General features: G+C 41.5%; 1 protein-coding gene across 1 annotated transcript; it reads left to right on the top strand.

Annotated features, from left to right (window-relative positions):
• On the top strand, positions 9,821-22,803 carry PPID (peptidylprolyl isomerase D). Its single transcript, XM_018061485.1, has 10 exons — positions 9,821-10,036; positions 11,894-12,034; positions 14,304-14,410; positions 16,392-16,580; positions 17,407-17,529; positions 18,028-18,134; positions 19,814-19,955; positions 21,493-21,579; positions 21,685-21,727; positions 22,423-22,803. The coding sequence occupies exons 1-10, from the start codon at positions 9,952-9,954 to the stop codon at positions 22,509-22,511; spliced, it is 1,113 nt and encodes a 370-aa protein (XP_017916974.1). The 5' UTR covers positions 9,821-9,951; the 3' UTR covers positions 22,512-22,803.

Genomic DNA, 23,117 nt, shown 5'->3' with positions numbered 1-23,117 from the left:
TACACCAGTAAAAATTAATTATTAAAAAAAAATCTCCTTAGGCAAAGAGCATGACTAGAAGGAAAAGTTTTCCACATACAAATGAAAATTTCTCATGAGTTAGTCTTTGAACAATTAAAGAGTTTTGGTATTATTTACACTTCTCTCAAACATTATTAGATTTTGGAGAAGGAATGAAAATACTGTGTGTACTCTAGAATTATGTATTTATATATAGCCAAGTTTTGCTTATAGTTGTGAGTTTTGAGCAAATCTGGGTGAAATTGTGAGTACTTGGAGAATTCTTTTTCTGTTTGACTTTGATATATTTAGACCATCATACTGCGCTAGTTTTTTCCTCAATGAACTGAGCATCTAGGTCTTACTCCTATCAGATGTTCTGCATATTAACCTTCCCATGCTTTGGGAATAACAGCTTCTCTTCTTTCTCTGGCTTTTAATTTCTTAAATGGAAATCATTTTTAGGCCATGCTGTATGTATAATATTAACAGGTGTCCCCAGACTCTGGTCTCTTAGCCTGGTGAAGTATTTTCTGGAATTTAAGAAGACTTAGATTGAATCGCACCTCCCCTATAAAATTGTTAGAGATCTCTAAAGTCTCATGTTCCAATTTTTTCCCACCGTGTCTTGAGTATAATACATATTATGTATATGCATTATATACATAAATTGTACATCTATTATCATGATTTGTCTCTTTTAGAAAACAGTGAACTCCTTAAAAACAGCAACTGTATTGTTCTTATAACTATATGCTAGCCCAGCAGGTATTAGGTACTCAGTAATGTTGGCTGAATAACGACAGTTTTTTTCCCAGTAGATGTTGTACTGCTAATGGAACTACTTCAGCAAATATTATCACTCTATTATATCTGAGTATCTTATTAGCTATAAAAGTAAATCAAAAGAATAGAGTCCTCATCCAACATGTATCAAGATTCTGAGTACAGAGGAATTCTATTTTCCTAGATCTAGTTGCAATTTAGCTATGTACTAGATAATTGTGATCTAAATTCTCCATTTGAAGCTTAAAAGCTTTTTCATTTTTTTAATGACCTGAATACACGGCCTCTTTTCAACAGTGTGATCCAACAGTCACTGTTAAGGGAATATTCAAGAAGCAACTGAATCTGTTGGCTCATTTTTTTTTCTTTTTCTCAAAAGCAACAGTGATAAAACTGTCATCACTAAAGACAAAAACAAAATTGTTATTATTGGCAGATATTCCCAAACATCCAGATAGAGGAAGAACAATGCCCTTGGGGACCTCGGAGGCATGTTTCATGGCCTGACAGCTTGACATCATGGTCTTTGGGCACTTCTTTAATGTCTTGTACTCCGTTTCCTCCTCTGTGAAAAGGGATCCAAATACCAGCCTCACAGTTTTATATTAACAGTAAAAGCTGACCTTTTTTGGATGATGCTCTGTTGCATGAATTTCTGGAGCAATCATCAGAGTTCCAGGATTTAAATAGATCCAACATTGTGATCTGAAAAAAAATCAAAATCCTCTCTGAAACCTTTCTTCTTAGCAAGGTGAGATATTCCAGTCTGTGGGCAAAAGTACAAAGTCAGCTCTTTGCTTCTGGTGTGCAGTCCAGGGCACTTGAATGACTCTTCTCTCAACTCCATAGAAATCCTTCCTTTCCCATTGTTGCTTGCCAAATCTTGATGATGAAGCCGCAGCACGGCACCAAAGCCTAGCTGAAACCACAAAACAATCAGCAGGAATTGTATAAAGAATATGATAACCATTAAACCCTAGCTTCACTAAACATAATCAAATTCAAAGTCCTTCAAATTTAATTCTAGGAACCTATTTCCTTCAATAGATAGTACTATTCTGGCCACCTGTAAAAATGACATAACAGTATGTTCATTTATTTGTTTTTGAGAAAGAATTTGGAAGTAGTTCATTCTGTGATTTTGGTATTATCAGGAATGCCTTTAGTCAAATATGGATGTGAGAGTTGGACTATAAAGAAGACTGAGTGCCGAAGAATTAATGTTTTTGAATTGTGGTCCTGGAGAAGACCCTTGAGGGTCCCGTGGACTGTAAGGAGATCAAGCCAGTCAATGTCCTTAAGGAAATCAAACCTGAATATTCATTGGAAGGACTGATGCTGAAGCTGAAGCTCCAATACTTTGGCCATCTGATGTGAAAAGCCGACTCATTTGAAAAGACGCTGATGCTGGGAAAGATTGAAAGCAGGAGGAGACGGGGATGACAGAGGATGAGATGGTTGGATGGCATCACTGACTCGATGAACATGAGTTTGAGCAAACTCAGGGAGATGGTGAAGGACAGGGAAGCCTGGCGTGCTGCAATCCACGGGGTTGCAAAGAGTTGGATATGACTGAATGACCGAATGGCAACAACAATAACTTACAAAATGTATAGGAGCCTTAACTGCTTTATAATATCAGGTCAAAACTGAGTTATGCAAGAATAAACCAAGTCCAGCGCTAACGTCATGAGGAGCTCAAGGCCCTTTACATATCTTGGTGTTTCTTACACAATATTTAAAACGTATAGGTTTAAAGATAGAGTGTTAGGTTTTACCTTTCTAGTATTGGGTTGGTCAAAATGTTTTTTTGTTTTTTTCTGAAGATGGCTCTAGTAGTGCTTAGTTGTCTTTAGCTTCATTGAAAACAATTTTGTTAAATTGTATTGTGATCGCTCTCATATTAGCATGCATTAAAAAAAATCAAAATTGGTGAATTTTTGTGTGCCCATTTTAAGATTGAAGATGGAAGAAAAAAGCAACATTTTGGCATAAAAGCATAAAAGCTTTATTATTTCAAGAAAGCTAAAAATATAACTGAAACACAAAGATTTGTGTAGTGAATGGAGAAGGTGCTGTGACTGGTCAAACATGTCAAAAGTGGTTTTTGAAGTTTCATGCTAGAGATTTCTCTCTAGATAACACTTCATGGTCAGGTAAGCCAGTTGAAGTTGACAGCAATCAAATCATTAATTGAGAACAATCAATATTATACCATGCGGGAAATGGCTGACATACTCATAGCATCCAAATCAAGAGCTGAAAATCATTTGCACAAACTTGGTTATATTATTAATAATTGCTTTGATATTTGGTTTCCACACAAGTGAAAAAAAAGCCTTCTTGACTGTATTTCTGCATGCGATTCTCTACTTAAAGGTAATGAAAATGTTCTGCTTTTAAAATATATTGTGATGGGTGATGAAAAGTAGACAATGCACATAATGTTGTATATACATAGTGTATTTCCTGCCATATCTGTAAATAAGGATGTCATAGCCATCAGCTATCCTTAGCCTTCCAAAGGTAAATTTCGGGGCCTGGAGTGCCCCCAGGAAGAACAATGCCTGCTATGTGGCAGCCAGCGAACCACCTCAAGCTGCCACTCCTCCTACACCAAACGAGAAACTAAAGATGTAAAAAATCAGATCCCAAGATACTGACCCAGATAACTGAGATACACGTAAAAGAAATGATTTCAGTAAGGCCAGACTCGTACATCTTCCCATACATAAAAAACCCACTAAATTACTTAACTTGAAATATCTGGTTTTCCTTAATTAATAATAATCTTTTTAAAAATTTTTTATTTTTTTATTTTTTTAATTTTAAAATCTTTAATTCTTACATGCGTTCCCAAACATGAACCCCCCTCCCACCTCCCTCCCCATAACATCTCTGTGGGTCATCCCCATGCACCAGCCCCAAGCATGCTGTATCCTGCGTCAGACATAGACTGGCAATTCGATTCTTACATGATAGTATACATGTTAGAATGCCATTCTCCCAAATCATCCCACCCTCTCCCTCTCCCTCTGAGTCCAAAAGTCCGTTATACACATCTGTGTCTTTTTTGCTGTCTTGCATACAGGGTCGTCATTGCCTCTTGTTACAAACTTCTATATAACCTGATTCACCCTACCCCTGCGTCCTCGGAACAATTCTCTCAGGGTCACTTGAAATGCTGTCTGTTGGGGTTAAAGTCCTAAAATTGCCACCAAATAAAACATAACTCACAACATTTAGGTCTTGACTATTTTTTACCTTGGCAATGTGGAATATGGATTCCCTGGTGGTCCAGTGATCCAACTACTGAGCCCATGCATTGCAGTCACTGAAGCTTTTGCACCTAGAACCTGTACTCTGCAACAAGAGAAACCAGCCACCGTGAAGAGAAGCTCACACACCACAGCGAAGAGTTTCCACCACTTGCCACAACTAGAGAAAGTTTTTGTGCAGCAACAAAGACCCAGCACAGCCAGAACTAATAAAATAAATTTTTAAAATAATGTGGAACAGAAGAGATTGTGAGTTAAGCAAAATGAAACACCACCAACCACACCAAAGGCCAGTATTCATCTAAAGAAGGTGATATTGTGTATATGGTGGGATTGAAAGGGAGTCCTCTATTACGAACTCCTTCTGGAAGACCAAAGGATTAATTCCAACAAGTACTACCCTCAGACCAACTGAAGGCACTTCATGAAACGTGTCCAGAAGTAGTCAACAGAAAACACATAATCTTCTATCAGGATAATTCAAGGCCACGTATTTCTTTGATGACCAGGCAAAAACTGTTACAGCTTGGCTACGAATTCATCCCCTGTATTCAATGAGCCTTTAAATTTCCATTTATTTTGGTTTTTACAAAATTCTCTTAATGGAAAAAACTTCAATTCCCTGGAATACTGTAAAAGGCACCTGGTATTAATAGTCACTCAGTTGTGTCTGATTCTTTGTGACCTCGTGGACCATAGCCAGCCAGGCTCTTCTGTCCATGGGATTTTCTCAGCAGCAATAGTGGAGTGGGTTGCCATTCCTTTCTCCAGGGATCTTCCTAACCCAGGGATTGAATGTGGGTCTCTCACATTGCAGACAGATTCTTTACTGTTTAAGTCACAGAGCCCTGGCTTGCTATTAATAATTCTTTGCCCAATAAGAGAGAAAGTTTGAGGAAAATGGAATTATGAAGTTGAGTGAAAAGTGACAAAAGGTAGTGGAACCAAACAGTGAATATATTGTTCAATAAAGTTCTTGGTTAAAATGAAAAATGTGTCTTTTATTTTTACTTAAAAAACCAAAGGAACTTTTTGACCAACCCGATACATTCTGAATTGGCTTTGGAGTCACACTGGGCAAATTTTGTGACCTCACTGGCACTTATTTGTCTGATAATAGGATGTTAATATCCCCTATGACACAGTTAAGTTGAAGACTGAATAACATTGTTATGTAAAGCACTTAGCACAGAGCCTGCCACATGGCAGTGAGCAGTAGGTGCTGGTTATTATTTTTGTGATAATTGTAAAATCCATGTTGAGGAAGTCCTTTTAGATAAATGTAAACTGGATTTTAACAATGGTTTTTTGGGTTCACATCAGCGTATCTATCATTGGTTCTGGTCTATCAGAGAACTACACATTTTGCAACTGAAAATAGTTAATCTTATTTCTCCTCAGAAAAGGAACAGACATAGCCCTCTTGGTGTTATTGTCAACTGATCATCAATACTGTTTTTGTTGTGTCGCCTCCAGCACCTAGAAGAAGAATGTCACACTGGGAGTCCTCAGGCCCGGAGTCCCAGGCACCATTTCTGTCTGTGGGATGATTTCTGCTCATGGTAGACTCTGCTGTCCCCTGGTGGCCTCTGCTGTCTTCCATTGGTTCCATGTTCCAGGTCAGAAAACCAAGTTATTCTTATAGAGTCATACATATAGTAGGCAGAGCCTGTATATTGCTTTTCCGTTCTTGATTGTTCTTGTATTGGAATCGGCCATTTCTCTATGTGGTTCAGAGCAGGGGCCCTAACTCAGTACTCTCTCCCACACATTACCACCTTATTAATACCAGCCCTCCCCTCTAGGAGCAGAATTGTGCTGTCTCCTTAAAGAGTTGCATGTTGACCAGTTCTGATTTTGCTGTCAGAGCCTGACTTTAAACATCTAAGATCCTGAAGCTTTCTCCCCAAACCCTGGTGTCCTTCCTGATTTCCTGTCTTTGACAACGTGCTTGGGTGTTACTCCGAAGTTGTCCGTGTCCTTGTCACAGCCTATAACCATGCAAACGTATAAACACAAATTTATTTTTTGATAACTCATCTTTAAGTTCAATTTTGAATTGTCTATTCCAAAGGGTTGGTGATACCATAATCTTTGCCAATTTCTGGTATTCCCACCTTCCCCCACCACCAGGGTTGGATCTAAATTTGAGAATGTCTAGTGTGGCGGCAAGTTTCGGTTGGGACCTCTGGTTCCCAATGCCATCTGTCTACATGGGCATACAGTGAGAAACTCAGCATCCTAACCCAGTCATTGGTTCTCCCAGCCTCTCCTGAGCTCAGAGTTCCTTTCTGCAAGCTCCCATCTAAGAAAGAAGGTGTCTCCTCTTCCAGGAGGAGAAAAGGGCATCAGAGGATGAGATGGCTGGATGGCATAATCGATGGAATGGACATCAACTTGGGCAAACTCCGGGAGATGGTGAGGGACAGGGAGGCCAGGTGTGCTGCAGTCCATGGGGTCGTGAAGAGCTGGACAGGACTGGGAGACTGAACAACAGCAACTTCCAGGGCACACTGACAAATACAGGGATGTTGTTTTGCTCACTCTCCAAGTTAAGGACCATTTACACCGGTCCATTTCTACCTTTCCTCTTTCTCCCCACTTTCTACCATCCACAACCTCCTCTTTCTCCAGCACAAGGGGGGAGTTTGTTTGTTTCAGTTTCTTCTGTGAGTGGAAAGCCAAGCTCGTACAGAACATGTTTTATCCACTTCTCTTGCTCCGCCAGTTTTTTTTTAGTTCCTGTAAGCCAAGCTTTTTGCAGTATGAAAGCCAGGACGGACTCCTTTTATTCCTTCCTCTGTTTTCTTTTCTTTCTCTGCATCTTTCCCTTAAAGCAATAAATAAGCACAGGATGCCTAGCTGCTTGTTTGGGGTGGAGTCATGCACAAAAACACTGAAAGAAGATAATACTGGTTAGGGGAGGCAATCTGTTAATATTATCCTACCACACTAGGAACAGACAGAAACAGTAATAGGGCTCTTAGGAATAATATCCCTCCCTCTCTCCGAATGAAACTGTGTCCTTAGCCTTAAGAAATAGCGCATAGTCAACTGAGTCCTTTGGCTGTCCACCTGAAACTATCGCAACATTGCTAATCGGCTATACTCCAATATAAAAAGAAAGTTATAAAAATTATATACACAATATATTATAATAGTATATTAATATATTATTAATAATCAATATCAATATAATTATATTACATTATATAAGAAAGTTATAAAATATATTAATACAATGATAATATATTAAAATATACTATTATATTAATATATATTATATTATATGATATATTATTATATATAATATATATCAGGGCTTCCCTGGTAGTTCTGAGGTTAAAGCGTCTGTCCGCAATATGGGAGACCCAGGTTCGATCCCTGGGTTGGGAAGTTCCCCTGGAGAAGGAAATGGCAACCCACTCCAGTATTCTTGCCTAGAGAATCCCATGGACAGAGGAGTCTGGTGGGCTACAGTCCACGGGGTCGCAAAGAAATGGACATGACTGAGCGACTTTTCACTTCATATATATATATATAGAGAGAGAAATAATTCATAGTCTTGGCTCTGTTCCTTCCTACACATTGGGCAAGACTTCAGAACTCAGAGTCCTGTCTTAAGGAGACTGACAATGAGACAGGTTGTCTGCTAGGGTAAAGATTTATCAGTTCTGGAAAGATTTTCAAAGGTAGATTCTGTTAATAGAGTTGGTTCTAGGAATATGGCAGTTTATAAAAAGTTGTGACTTTACTGTGAAAAATCTAGACAGAGTGAGAGTAACATTTGGATTCGTCTTTTACACCCAGAAACCTGTATAACAGAAAGAATCATGTTGCATTTTCCGACAATGCAGAGGCATCCTCAAAGCAATTTGCATCTTTCATTTTGAAGTATTATTCAAAATTGATATTAGTAAGATATTAGTAATTGCTCTAATATAGTATTTAGTAATATTAACGTTGATATTAGTAATTATAATAATGTGAAAGTGAAGTTGCTCAGTCGTGTCTGACTCTGCGACCCCATGGACTGTAGCCTATCAGGCTCCTCCGTCCATGGGATTTTCCAGGCAAGAGTGCTGGAGTGGATTGCCATTTCCTTCTCCAGGGGATCTTCCCGACACAGGAATTGAACCCGGGTCTCCTGCATTGCAGGCAGCTGCTTTACTGTGGGAGCCATCAGGGAAGCCCAATTATAATAAAGTATTAGCTATTTACGGTTAATCATTGCTTACACTTGAGTACTTACTATGTGTCTGAAACTAAAACACCTTAAATAACTTATTTACTCCTCATAAAAACTTAAAAAATACGTATTATCTTAACTTACATATAAGGAAACTAAGACACAGAGAAGCTAAGTAACTTCAAAAATCACAAACTGCTATTAGAGATTCAACCCCAAAGTCTGATAGCCAAGTAGAAGTGCTTAGCTATGCTGCCTAGTTAATGATAATCAACCATAATAACAGAAGATTATAGTGCTTAAAAGACTACTTTTGGAATAAACTAAAAGCTGATTTTAAGCTCGTAGATCAGAACAAAAATTTTTACTTAATCATTTGATATTTTTGAGAAAAAGTCTAAGCTACCAATTTGTAGTTCTGAAATGAGACTGGTTTAAGGAATAATTTATTTTGACTCTTATCAAGCGGCCTTAGAGGTTATGTGCTAAGTAATTTCTTCTGGATCTTCGGGGAACCACAACGGATAAACACCATGAAACTGAAGGCCACCAATGCATAAAAGAGTAACATTTTACATTAACTTTAATGTGCCGGAGTTTGAAAGGATCAGCACGAGGAGCTGATACAGGAACTCTTCTCGCATTGTACATAAAGGCATATGAAAATGAAATTTCTTGACATTTTCATATAAACATTCTCAGGGCCTGACACTGTGAGAAGTGTTGAGGTTAGAAAAAAGAACACCAAATTCCTGTCTTCGTGGAGTTTAACGGCAGAAGATAGACGAATAGGTCAATAAACAATTAGAATATTATGAAGTGGTAAGGACCATAGCACCACTCTTCTCCAGAATTGAGCTTTATCAAGAAGTAAGTGTGCGGGAGTTCACTCTTCTCCAGAATTAAGCTTTATCAAGAAGTAAGTGTGCTGGAGTTGGTGATGGACAGGAAGGCCTGGCGTGCTGCGATTCATGGGGTCGCAGAGTCGGACACGACTGAGCGACTGAACTGAACTGAACTGAAGTGTGCGGTCATGCAGCGAAATCAGAAACTTGAATACAGCTCCTCAGGGAAAGCGGGCACCCTACAAGGCAGCTGAACCAGGAATCTTCGGCCTGGCCTCCTGCCACCGCTCACATGGCCAAGTAAGAGAATCGATTTACAACACGGCCGCCACCGCACAGGGATCAGCGACTCGCCGCGGCTTGCTGCGCCGCCAGGCGGGTGCTGAGGGCCATCGTCTCCACCCTCTGACGACCCCCAACGTGAGCGTTTCCAGCCCCGTTTCCCAGACACACGCATTTTTCGACAGCCGGCCCCTAGCCTGACAGCTAAGCCCCGAGGTGGAACGGGGTGACAGCCTGACAACGCTCTCCCAAAACACTAGCGAGAGGAATAAAAACAACTGGGCCTACAGCTTCAGTGCACCAGAAAAGAGGAGAAACCCGGCTGAGAAAGCGCAGAGCCGACCACTAGAGCTCAGGCACCAGCGGACTCCAAGGCCAGCGAAGCCGGAAGTCGGGCCGCGCCGCAGGAAGTTGAGAGGCGGCGCCGGAAGATCAGCCGTGTCCTCCGTACCCCAGCCGGAAGCAGCTCACCAGCGCCGCCGTTCTTCGCGGGCCTTGTGACTTTAGGGTTCCAGCTTCACGGAGACCACGCGGTGTTAAGAGGTGGTCGTACACGCGCCCTAAAGCCACAATGTCGTATCCATCCCCCCAGGCTAAGCCTTCCAACCCCAGTAACCCTCGAGTCTTCTTCGACGTGGACATCGGAGGGGAGCGAGGTGAGGAGGCGGGGCGCCCGGGGTCGGGGGCCCCTGAGGCTGGAGCGCTGCTCGGGCAGGGGGCTGGTCTGAGGTGGGGCCGGCTGCCCACACTGGGACCTGCACTGGTCCAGGCCTCTGGGCTGGGTTGCGCCCGCGACCTTGTACCGGTGCCGTGGGGCGTGGAGAAGTTTCTGGAAATTTCTGTTCGAGGAATGCTGGAAGCTTTTGGGTTTATCTGTCCCGACTTGGCCGCACCTGCCCGCCACCTAGCACCGTGAAGTTAGCACAAAACGAGATGATTTTGTTTGTAGGGCGAAAACCTGCTTTGAAAACCCCAGGTTAAGCGTCTGGTGGGCTCCCGTCACCCTGTGTCTTTCGCCACGTGATGTATGTCAGCAGTTGCCATGTTATCTATAAATTAAACCGACTTTTGCGTGTTTTCCTTTTTTCTTTTTTACTACTGATTCTTCTTTACTACTGATGCATTCAGATTGGTGGACATTTTCTCCGTTTTGGCGTGGGGAAAATGAGATCTGTGTGGCGGTGTGGTTGCCTAGGCTACAGTAGCAGCTTGCAGGCGCCTCAGGTCTTGTGAATTCTCACATTGCTTTGTAGCTTAATTGCTCCTGTTCTGGAACACGTTACAACTGCTTTAAAGGAAAAAACTCTGTCCCTTAAGCCTGGGACAGAGTATCTCAGCTCTGTTCAAAGAGATGAGGAAGGAGTCAAGGTATATAGGAGTTTTTGCAACAAAGACCTCGTGGTCGGAACATCGAAAAAAGATTACTGTTTATTAAAGAAAACCAGGTGTCTCTAGTTAAGGAGTGTAGGGCTTTTCTCTGTATGGGAAGATGTAAGAATCTGGGCTCACTGCAATCATTCATTTGATGTGCATCTCAGCTGTCTGGGGCCAGTATCCTGTGTTTTCCCATCCTTAGTCTCCTCAGGGTACACTGTTCAGGGTGGCTGCAGCAACTGACTGCTAGGTGGACTTGGAAATGGGCAGCCTGTTTGTCTCCATACTGAGTTCCCTCCGGGCTCTTCGGCTGCGTCAGGTCAGCATAATGTGATGGCTTAATGGCTGCAACAGTCTTTGTTTACTGAGAAGGCAGGCAAACACACGCAGGGAGACTTAGGTGTGTGTTCATTTTGTTTTGAAATTTAGTGCTGGGTTTATTGCCTGCATTAGGAATTGTCTAGAATGGCAACTTTTTCAGGTTTTGCTGCAGAGGCAGCACTAGGCAGGTTCCACAGAGCACAGAGACCACAGCTGCACTTAAAACTTGGCCAGCCTGACCACTCAGAGGATATTGTATTTTCTTCTATTGGTCATTTGGTGATTTAAAATTATGCGCACATGTCAGAGAAAATCAATCAAATGATGGTGTCCTTTGTTGTTGTTCTGTCACTAAGTCTTGTCTGACTTTGTGACCCTCTGAACTGCAGCATGCCAGGTTTCCCTGTCCTTCATTATCTTCCGGAGTTTGCTCAAACTCATGTCCATTGAGTCAGTGAACCCTGAATATTCAGTGGAAGGATTGATGCTGAAGATCCAATACTTTGGCCACCTGGTGCGAAGAGCCGACTCATTGGAAAAGACCCTGATGCTGGGAAAGGTTGAGGGCAGGTGGAGAAGGGGCCGACAGAGGATGATGGTGTCCTTATATGCTGCTGATCTTCTGGCTACTGTTTATGATCTTTTGTAAGATGTAGTAAAGTAGTTGTTTTAAAGTCATCTGGATACATGATACTCAATTTAGGTAGACTGAATTAGAATATTAGAAAAATGACCAAAAAAAGAAAACTTGGTATTTTTCAGTCACCATAATTTTACCATTGTTTTGCATACTGACACAATTTTATTTTTTCTTTCAGTTGGTCGAATTGTCTTAGAATTGTTTGCAGATATTGTACCCAAAACTGCAGAAAATTTTCGTGCATTATGTACAGGAGAAAAAGGCATTGGACCCACCACTGGGAAACCTCTCCATTTCAAAGGATGTCCTTTCCATAGAAGTATGTATACATTTTGTGAATCTGATTCTTCTTAGAAGTCATGAATCCTGTTCCTTAGGGAGTTAGGGAAGAAAACACTAAGGAGAGGGTGAGAGTTAAAAATTACTATTAGTTTCAAAAGGATGCTTTAACATCTGAGACTATAGCTCAGTTTCATAGATGTTGGGCTGTGAAAGGTGGAAGTAATTATGGCAGGGTCCTAAGGTTTATTTATTGAGAAATGGGTTACCCTTGTTTCACCAGGATGTGGCCATGATAAACAAATAGAGCTTGGGTAGCTTGACTGCCTGGTGACACAAAGTTATGCCTACTTCTTGGGCAGGATTGCTTGGGAAGACTACAGCTGACTTAAAGATTCCATATTTTGGATCCCTGGTGTGACATGTGATGACTAGGTGACCTTTCACTGTGTTGTCATACTTTAGTGATGATTTGCTGGTACTCCCCATGGAGTAGCTCCATATTTGAGGAACTGCATCTTCTCACCATTTTGTCCTCAGCATCTAGTATCGTTACTGAGTAGGCACTTAATATTTATTTAATGAATAAACAAGTTAATTTGTAGTTACATAAGTATTTAAAGAAACTTGATTAAGAAAAAATTAACATTGATTTTAGATTACTTAAACTGTAGATTTACTTTCATGTTTAATAAACTATCAAAATACAAGCATGTGTGTTTGTGCTTAGTCAGATCCAACTCTGCGACCCCATGGACTGTGGCCCACTAGGCTCCCCTGTCCATGGAATATTCCAAGCAAGAATACTGGAGTGGGTTACCATTTCCTTCTGCAGAGGATCTTTCCAACCCAGGAATTGAACCTCCATCTCCTGTGTTTCCTCCTTGGCAGGTGGATTCTTTACCACTAGCGCCACTTGGGACGTCCCAAATATAAGCATACCAGGGAGAGGTTTGGTTCCAGACTACTGCAATAAAGTGAATGTTGTAAGAGAGCAAGTTACAAAGTTCCAGTTTCCTAGTGCATATAAAAGTTATATGTGCAGGATACTATAGTCTATTAAAGTGCACAGTAGCATTGTATCTGGAGAAAAATACATATCTTAACTAATACTTTATTGCTAAAAAAAACGCCAGAACAATTACAGTAGTAACATCAAAAATCACTGGTTACAGATCACTGTAGTAAATAATAATGAAAAAGTTAGAAATATTGTAAGAATTACCAAAATGTGACAGAGACATGAAGTGAGCACATGCTGTTGGAAAAATGGCACTGATGGACTTGCTGATGCAGAATTGCTGCAAACCTTCAAGTTAAAAAACAAAACCCACAGTATCTGCAAAGCACAGTAAATCAAGGAGTTGCCTGTATTCTAAAAAAGTGTCTGTGGACAAGAGTTCACATTGCAAACCTGAGACTGCTGTCATAAATCTACTTGCAAGGGTGGAATTGCCTGAAGTCAGAGCACTTTGCCATTCTCTGAATCGTAAGGTGGCTAACTCTGCTGAGACTGTACAGTTTGATTTATGCTGAACAGTTGCTTTCCTTTTGAGGATGTGGTGGAATTTTGGTATTTGCTAGGCAGAGTACCTTCATGATGAGCCCCTGTAGAAACCTTGGGTGCTGAGTTCCTCAAGGGCTTTCCTGGGGAGCAACATTGTACACGTGTTGCTGCATTTTCTTGGCTGGGGGAAGAAGGCACCCTGTGACCTTTCCCATCAGGAAACACATGGATTCTCCCAGGCTCTGCCTTATCTTTTCCCTTTATCGTCCATCTGTGTCTCCTGACTACATGAGTGTCATACAAGCAGATACAGAGTTCTGGGGAATCTGAATGTGGTGGCACTGTTAAGTAATAACATTTGCAGAAGTAATTCCAATACAGTGTAACAGGCCTCTTGGGAATAATTGGTTTATTCAGTAGGCATTTTTGAGTAACCATTATGTGCCCAGCCATGCACATGGTTACCCTGGAAGAAAAACGGTGTTGCTGTTCTTAACTGTTTGCTAGAAGAGACAGATTGTTATGATCCATATTATAAAAGAAAGGTAGAGTAAAGGTACTATGGGAGAAAAATTAGTAGATCCAGTCTTGAGGTTTGACAGTGTTGTAGGGGAGGTGCTATACGAACTAATTCTCTGAGTGTTAGTGGGGATTTGGGTTGGGAAAAGGCTTTTTAAGAGCCTGGAGTTGTGCGTATAGGTGGAGAGAGCAGGAGAGAAGTTGTCTTTATTGTCACACATTTGTTAACATTGCTGTAGTCATCTGTACTGTAGTTTCTAATGCTGATTTTCCTTTTTTTTAGTTATTAAGAAATTCATGATTCAGGGTGGAGACTTCTCAAATCAGAATGGGACAGGTGGAGAAAGCATTTATGGTGAAAAATTTGAAGATGAAAATTTCCATTATAAGGTAAAGTAGACAAAAATGTGTGTTGCTAACAATAAAGATTGTCATGTGTCTGGGATTCTTGTCAAGTTAGGATAAATGCCTCAGATGTGCTTAGATCTCCTTTATTTGTGAAAGGTATCATATTTATAAATATACATCTTTAATATGAAAAAAAAACCTCATCCGGCAATGATTTTATTGGCAAAAATACAACAACTATTTAGTGTGATTCAGGTTTATACACTGCAGTAAAGCCAGTGAGTTTTCATGGGTGGCCAGCATATGGCAAAATTGTTTCCAGGAAAAATGTTCCTATTAGAGGGATGGTAAGTTGTGCATCTTTATGCCTAAATTTGAAGAGCAGCAAAACCATGGCTAATGTCCGGGGTGTCAGGGCATTTGCGGACTAGCGGATCTGGTTAATGTCCAGGCTCCTAAGGGACCTTAGTGACGCCTGTGCCTGCTTAATTTCAGTGACTCTGGGGTCACGGTCAGGGTGTGGTATCATTCAGTCATGACAATGGACATCTAAGAGCAAAAGTAAACATGGGTTTTTGGAAATGGGAACAGGAGCAAGGTGTTTAGGATCATTTGAGAATAAATGTCATCAGTGTTTTAAGCAGTTTATTTCCTGTAGCGAATACAGTCACTGGCACCAAAGAGTTTATAAAAAGGAAAGACCTTCATGATAAGGAATAAAATCTTGCCAAAAAGGCAAGATTAAGACACACAAGGCAACTGTATAATGTAACTGAATAATGTAATAAAATGCAAGTAAATGCTAAGTTGACCAAGACCTGTGTATACTACAGGAGAAAGGTATGACTCCTATGGTCTGGATTACTAGGGAAGACATCAAGGGGGAATGGGTGCGTGAACTAGGCAGACTGGACCTCGCCAGGTGGCTGAGATTTGGTTAGAAGGAACTAAAATACAGATGCCTTTGAGGGAGGGATATGAGTGAGGAAGGAAGAAGGCATGAGGAGGCTGAGGAAATAAAGTTGTTAATATTTAATATTGTGGGGAAAGCACCAGACTTTTGGAAGGGAGAAAGAAAGTACCAGAAGGATGAAAACTCAGCTTATGTGATGGAAAAGTTGATCAAAAGAAAGGGGGTAGATTTCCCTCGTGGTGCAGTGGATAAGAATCCGCCTGCCAATGCAGGAGACACAGGTTTGATCCCTGACGGGGGAAGATCCCACATGCCACAGAGCGAATAAACCCACACGCCCCAACTCCTGAGCCCCAGCTCCTGAGCCCTTCTGCTGTAGCTAGTGAAGCCTGCGCACCCAGCGCCTGTGCGCTGCAGTGAGAGAAGTCGCCACCAGGAGGTGCCTGTGCACCTCAACAGAACGGCCCACTCGCCACAAGAGAAAACCTGCACAAAAGCAACGAAGACCCAGGGCAACCAAAATAAAAATAAGATTTTAGAAAAAGAGGGGCTGTTGCATGGACACATGATTCTTCTGCACACTTGGTGGTCTTGAGAGCTGGATTAGATTTGGGTTTAGGGGTAAAAGGCATTTCAGGTGGGAGGGCTAACATGAGTGTTACACGGGTGGAGAGTAGGAAAGGACCTAACTTTGCTGACGTGTGAAGAGAGAATCATAACGTAGGCCCGAAAGTGGGAACACTGTTGAGTGCCTTTCAGAAAAAATGTGCCTCAGTCATAAGAAAGGGTGAAGCAGAATTACTAGACTTCCTCCTGTGGCATCTTCATCTTGATGAAGTCCAAGCATGCTCTCAGTGTGATCGCTTTAGGAGCACCACCCCTGCCCCCACTGTTTCATCTTAATTTAGTTTCATAAGCGCTCCTTAAAGTTTAAAAAGTGGTTAAGTACTCTCATGTTTTGTGAATTAAAGTCACACTTGATAATGAAGTAAAATCACTCTACATTATGTGCTCTAAGTGGTATTCCAGCGGCCCCCCCTTTTCTGTGAACGGTTGGTAGAGCAGAGCGGGAACTCTTACCTTGGTTTTCTTTATGGTTTATTCCCGCAGCATGACAAGGAGGGATTGCTGAGCATGGCCAATGCGGGCAGCAACACCAACGGCTCCCAGTTCTTCATCACCACCGTTCCGACTCCGCATTTGGATGGGAAGCATGTAGTGTTTGGCCAAGTGATTAAAGGAATGGGTGTGGCAAAGATTCTGGAAAATGTGGAGGTGAAAGGTGAAAAACCTGCCAAAGTGAGTAGCAAGATGGTAATATTATCTTAGCTGCTGGATTAGAGAAGGGTGAGTAAAAGGGTGATTGCTGGCTGAAAAATGTCCAGAAGGCTCTTGTCCTAGAAGCCTGGACCTGCCGCTTTTTCTTTGAAGCCGTTTTCTACTGTGGGAAAGATGAGGGAAGTTTAAAAAGAGACTTGTTATTTTAACTTCAGTCTTGCTGATTTTGATAACTGAAGTCTCCTACGCCTGTAGAACTTTGAGTTGGTGTGACTACGGGCGCAGAGTACAGAGAGGGCAGGAAACCAGGAGTCCTTTGGTCTCCTCTGCCATGTAACTTGTGGTCTAGCCTTGCTCTTGTGATTTCACTTTTCTTGACCTGGTTTCTCATCCTGTATAAATCACTGAAGGGTTTGGACTAGATCCTGTCACTGCAAAGATCCTTGTGTTCCACATGTCTGTGGATCACCACAGCCATCACAGACACCCTGCGTCCACAGGGTTGGGAGTGGGCACTGGAGAGTCAGACCTGCGGGGGTGTGCTGTCACTCAGTGTGCGAAGGGAAGAGTCGGTTGAAAGCATGCGCAACACCTGAGGGAACGGTGAAACTGTCCATTCACGCTGTACACTGAGTACTGGCTGCAGTGAGTGCGTCCACAGTAGGGATTTGCTGTGCCCCTGCCAGTGTGTGAAGTGCGTTGCTGTAGTCGCAGCAGGTGCGCCGCCAGGAAGCGACGTAGACAGTGTTGCACATGACTTGCAGCCGTAGAGCTTTTAAACCCAGACCTTTTAAAAATCATCATTAATGCAGTAGTGCGCTTCTACAATTGAGGGTTATTTTTACAGTTGTGCGTTATTGCAGAATGCGGAGAACTGAAAAAAGGAGATGATTGGGGAATATTCCCAAAGGATGGGTCTGGTGACAGTCACCCAGATTTCCCCGAGGATGCAGATGTGGATTTAAAAGATGTGAGTAATTTAAGATTTTGGTCTTTCTTGGTGGCTCAGATGGTAAAGAATCTGCCTGCAGTGCAGCAGACTGGGGTTGGATACCTGCGTTGGGAAGATCCCCTGGAGGAGGGCATGGCAATCCACTCCAGTATTCTTGCCTGGAGAATCCCATGGACAGAGGAGCTTGGTTGGCTACAGTCTCCTCAAAGAGTCAGACACGACTGAGCAACTAACAAACGCTTTCAGACTGGCCAAACTGCTAAAGAAAATTTAGTAGTAAAATTTTTAAAATTTTACTTATTTATTGGTCATGCTATGTGGCACGTGGCATCCTGGCTTTCCGATCAGGAGTGGAACCACACCCTCTGCAGTGGAAGCAGAGTCTGGACCACCACCAGGGAATTCCCAGGGCTAAAATTTTGAGCCTTTTTTGTCAGCCTGTCTTAAAGATAGAACTTGGGACTAAACTGCATTACATACTCAAACCCCCCATATTGTATTCTTTCTTTTTTACAGGTAGATAAAATTTTATTAATATCAGAAGACTTAAAAAACATTGGAAATACATTTTTCAAATCCCAGAACTGGGAGATGGCCATTAAAAAATACACAAAAGTTTTAAGGTAATAAAACATTTTTAATAAATTGCATTTAAGAACTTATAAATTGAATTACAAAGTGAAATTCAGGAGTTGCTTTTTGTATTTTTGGCCTATTACTTGCAGAATAACCAGGTATATTGAAGTTTTAGTTGCATTTTTTAGTTGCCTACAGATTCTTAATTGAAAAATTTCAGAATATGGAAAAATTAAGAATAGTACATGAATACTCATGTACCTTTATCTGCATTCACCAATTTTTAACTTCTGCCACATTTATTTTTGCAGAATCATTTTGAAAGGAAGTTGTAGATACCATGACGCTTTACCCTTCAATACTTTAGCAAGTATCAGTATTCCCCCCCCAAATGAGGACATTTTCTACTTAGCCTTGATGCATAAAAACATCTCCCAAATATAGATACACTGTTATCTACTATGTAATCCATATGCAAAGGTCACCAGTTGTCACAAAATTTTAACTCCAGTATCCATTGTATCATTTGTTTTTATGTCTCTAAGGCTTCTCTAATCTTTAATCTTTTAAGTCATTTCCATTTTGTGGAGTCTAGGCCACTTGTCATAGGGAATATCACCTGTATATTTTTATTGCTTCCTCCAGATTAGTTTGAGGTTAAAGATAGCAAGAGGATAGATGATGTGCCTGTATCCTCTATCATGTCCTGAAGGCACAAGGCAGTTTGGCTTATTTTGAGTTCTGGCACTTGGTTAAAGTGGTGTTAGTCATGTGTCTCTATTATAAAAGTACCTTTACCTTTTAAATAAATAAGCCGTCCTCTGTGCAATGGGGCTGTGAGATTGTATGACTAAGTTTCTAGGAATTCATCCAGTGGTCTCAGCATCACTGAAGACCTTTGCCTCAATCAGTTACTACCTTGAGGCTTGCAGAACTGTGATTTCTGATTTTAGCAGCCAGTCTGCAATTACTAGCTGTCATTCTTCTGTTTGAAAGGACTCCTTACCCCTTTTTTAGTATTACTATAGATCCGTGGATTATTTTTTCCAGTTCAGCCTATTATACTGTTCCCATCATTCTTTCTGGTGCTGCAAGGTTTCGGATTTGCCCAGTGGAAGCCCCTTGGCAGCATCTGACATGTTCCTCTTAGTCTGTGGGCACTTGCCTGCTTTCTGCCACAAGATGGTCGGGGCTCACCTTATATGTAACCTCCTGTCCAGATGTGAGTTTCTCTCAGGAACCCAGATCCTTTTCACTGAGGGAGACTAGAGACTAGACTGTCGGGACCAGGTACATGCATTGTTTCTGGGCCCCTTTCATGGGAACTACAGTAAAGCGTGAGTCAGAGTTACCACCACGGGCTTCCTCACCTTTCCCAGTCCAGTCCCGCTCCTGCAATGACAGCCTTAGTCCCAAACCTACTTACACTGGAAAGTGGTTGCTAAAATCTTCATTTTACAAATAGAAAAGTGTTAACAGTATATATAATCTTTAGGTTTGGGGATTGTTCTTAAGTTGGTGTCTTTTAACATTTTGGGAAAAAAAAAGTTGGAACCAAAAAAAAAATCTTCTAAAGGAAAGGATTTAACAAAAAGATGGTGGTCATTAAGAATATTAATACTAGCATCGGTGAACTTTCATATCAAAACTGACAAGTTATGAGTGAGTCACAGGCAGAGTGTCTTAATGGGGTGTTGCTTGCTGCTTGTATGGGGCTGTTCTCCAGGTATGTGGAAGGCTCCCGGGCTGCTGCTGAGGACGCAGATGGAGCAAAGCTGCAGCCTGTCGCTTTGAGTTGCGTGCTGAATATTGGCGCTTGCAAACTGAAGATGTCCGATTGGCAGGGCGCAGTCGATAGCTGTTTGGAGGTGAGTCTGTTGATGTTCTTCCATCTGAATATTTTGGATCTCAGTTCTTCCTCTCAAATCACTCATTTAGTTTATAACATGCGATCACTTAACTTCCCATGAAGATACTGTCTTTCCCAGCGCATTTATTAACTCTTGAGCACCTATTATGTGCTGGACATTGGAAGATAAACCCAGGAATGATTAAGAACGTGGCTGTGGAGTCGGTCAGCAGACATGGTTTTTCTCTTAGACCACTGTCACTTTTTGATTTTGAGGAGGTTCTTAATTTTAGAGTCTTAATTTCTTTGTGTTAAGTGGAAATACTGCTTTCCTTCTGGGACTGTTAAAAAGACTGTGTTATGTGTGTAAAGCATTTTAAGCTCAGTGTTGGGCACAGATTAAGCAGCTGATAGGCGCTTAGGTGTTTTGATTGAAAGACCCTCCCGTCAAGGAATTTACTTGGTGGGAGAGGGACTCCGTTTCAGTTTAGGGTTGTCAGGACTCTTCTGGGGGGATGAGTGCTGTTGGAACACACAGGAAGGCTGCCTGCCTTCATGGGGATGTCAGCAGTGCTGACGGAGAGAGCTGGAAAGTGGCCCCACTCCCTCCTGAAGCATAGTAGTTAGGACAGTGTGTTTGGTCAGGTTTTTCAAATGAGAACATATATTTCAGAAAGACCACCTCCAGTCATTTTTATGTATATTGCCCAGTAATTGGTGTACACAGGTCAGCTATGCCCGAGCAAGTAGAAATGAAATGAGGTCCCAGTTTATGGGGTAGGTGGAATAAGGTGTAAGAGTGTATTTAGAAGGGAGTAGGCAGCAGAAGACAAGGTGGCTCTTCACTCTGGATTGCTTTCTTGACCTTTGCGAGGCAAGTAATATACCCTTTTCAGTAAAATCTGAGTGCTGACCTTTAAAAGATGTTAAATAAATAAATATATTATTTTTAAAACGTTTCAGAGAAGCCTATTAAGTTACTCATGTTCCTGCAAAAAACCTGGATGTCAGCTTAAATGAATATATACAAATTTTTATTCAGAATATTTTTTTCTATCAGCTAGGGCCCAATCAGAAGCTAGGTATTACACAGTAATTTCTGTAGAGAAAGTTTACTATAAAATAGATAAAAGGGGGAATTGGAATAATGGAGGTTGGCTAGTAAAGAGAACCCTGAGGAATATGGCAACAGCAGGTATATATGTATTTATATGTGCATCTGTATGTATAACATAGGAGTGCCCACTCCCTCTGGGCTGGGCTGAGATCCAGAGTCCCTGCGGAGGGGGTGGCCTTGCCTCGCTGGATGGCAGGGAGGTTGGGTGCTTGAGGAGCCCGCCTGCAGGAGCCTGGAAAGGACACAGGTTCCTTGCCCGTGTCCCCTTAGCGCCCTCTGCTGACCAAACAACTTGTCAGCAGGCAGAGGCGGCTCTGGGTCTAGCGTTGTCACAAAGCAGTGAAGAATTGATTTGGAGTTGACAGTAAATTGAAATCTAGGATATATATTTAGTATTCAATGTTTGGATAAAAAAACTGATTTTATAATTTTTTTGTAGGCCCTTGAAATAGACCCATCAAATACCAAAGCACTGTACCGTAGAGCCCAAGGATGGCAAGGATTAAAAGAATATGATCAAGCATTGGTAAAACTTTGTTCTAAATTTTAATTAAAAAAAAAAAACAAACTGCTTTCATGAATCATAATCTGTTATTTCTTTTTTTTCCTTTTGTTTCTCTCCCAATTAAAGGCTGATCTTAAGAAAGCTCAGGAAATAGCACCAGAAGATAAAGGTAAGTTGGCAGTTTTTGGAGTGAAAGTTCACTTTCTGTTTTCAGAATTTATCCTTGTGAGCCACTGTACCCTTTGCCATTAAAGAGATTTATTTGTTAAGCAGATGCTACAGAAGGCCTGTTATGGGGCCAGGGTCCAATCACACTGCAATGAGGCAGGGCCCCGCCCTCAGCTTAGTCTAGTCTCTGTCCAGAACACTTATTTGCATGTATCTGGACTATTTGCTTTACTGTCCTGTAATGCTAGGTGAAGGAGCAGCATTAGAAGGTAGTATTTATGGCAGATTTAATTAATGTTTGGGACTATTAAGCTGAATGTGGACATACCCGAATAGCTACTGGATATGTTGTAGGAAAGTTTTGGAAAGCTGTGACAAAAATAAGCTTCTTTCCCAATAAACCAACTACAAATAGTGATCATTGGTCTAGATATTGAAATATATCTTGAGTCTTTTGGTAAATGAAACTGGGGAGGCACTTTAGAGCCGCCTCTAAACGGAAGGGAGAAGGCATATCTGCGTGTAATTGTTGGTTCTCTTGGTGGACAGTCTTCTAAATCATGCTCTGTTAACAGGGCTCAGTTAACTCTTCAGGAGAAGAGGTTTATCTTTTTAACTGTACTAAAGCATCAATTTGGTCAACCTGATTTTTTGGATGTTTTGAGAAATAACTCATACTCCATATTTATTTTACAGCTATCCAGGCAGAATTGCTGAAGGTCAAGCAAAAGATAAAGGCACAGAAAGATAAAGAGAAGGCAGCTTATGCAAAAATGTTTGCTTGATGAGGAATTCAGTTTTGCTTAAGCGTGTGTTGATTGTATGAGCGAGGAAGACAGTTAAACAGTTTGTCTGTTCGGTGTGATCCCTCCTGTGCTCTGATACTTCGGTTCCCTGTGTTTACAGTCCAGGAATATGGATAGGAACTTACTGTTTAACACACCAGTGTTACAAACTCCAGTGGCGTCGATTCCCTCTTCAGTGACTCTCTGCATTATTCAAAGGAAAATGGTGTTTCCAGCTTGTTTTTAAACTCCTAAACACACATCGTGTTTGAATAAACAGACAAAAGCCTGAGTCTGTGTATTGTTTTTCTCAGTTCTTTGATGCGTCTGTCTGCAGTACAGGCTCTGGGCTGGCCGGCGTCTCTAAAGGGTCAGACATTACTGTCTCAGCTACTTAGTTCTGCACTTGGAGCTCAGAAGCAGCCACTGACAGCATGTAAACCAGGAGGCGTTGCTGGGCTCCGTCGTACTGTTTGTAAGAAGAGTGGTGGGCTGGATGCCAGCCTCTGGTCTACAACATAATACATACTTTACACGAAGTGTTGAACTTGACAAGCCAAATAAATGTACATTATAGGCTGATGGTGTATCTGCTTTTGGTGCTGA

Source organism: Capra hircus, chromosome 17 (genome assembly GCF_001704415.2).
Source record: "Capra hircus breed San Clemente chromosome 17, ASM170441v1, whole genome shotgun sequence".
NCBI classification, from domain to species: Eukaryota; Metazoa; Chordata; class Mammalia; order Artiodactyla; family Bovidae; genus Capra; species Capra hircus.
This window is presented reverse-complemented; position numbering and strand designations above follow the sequence as displayed.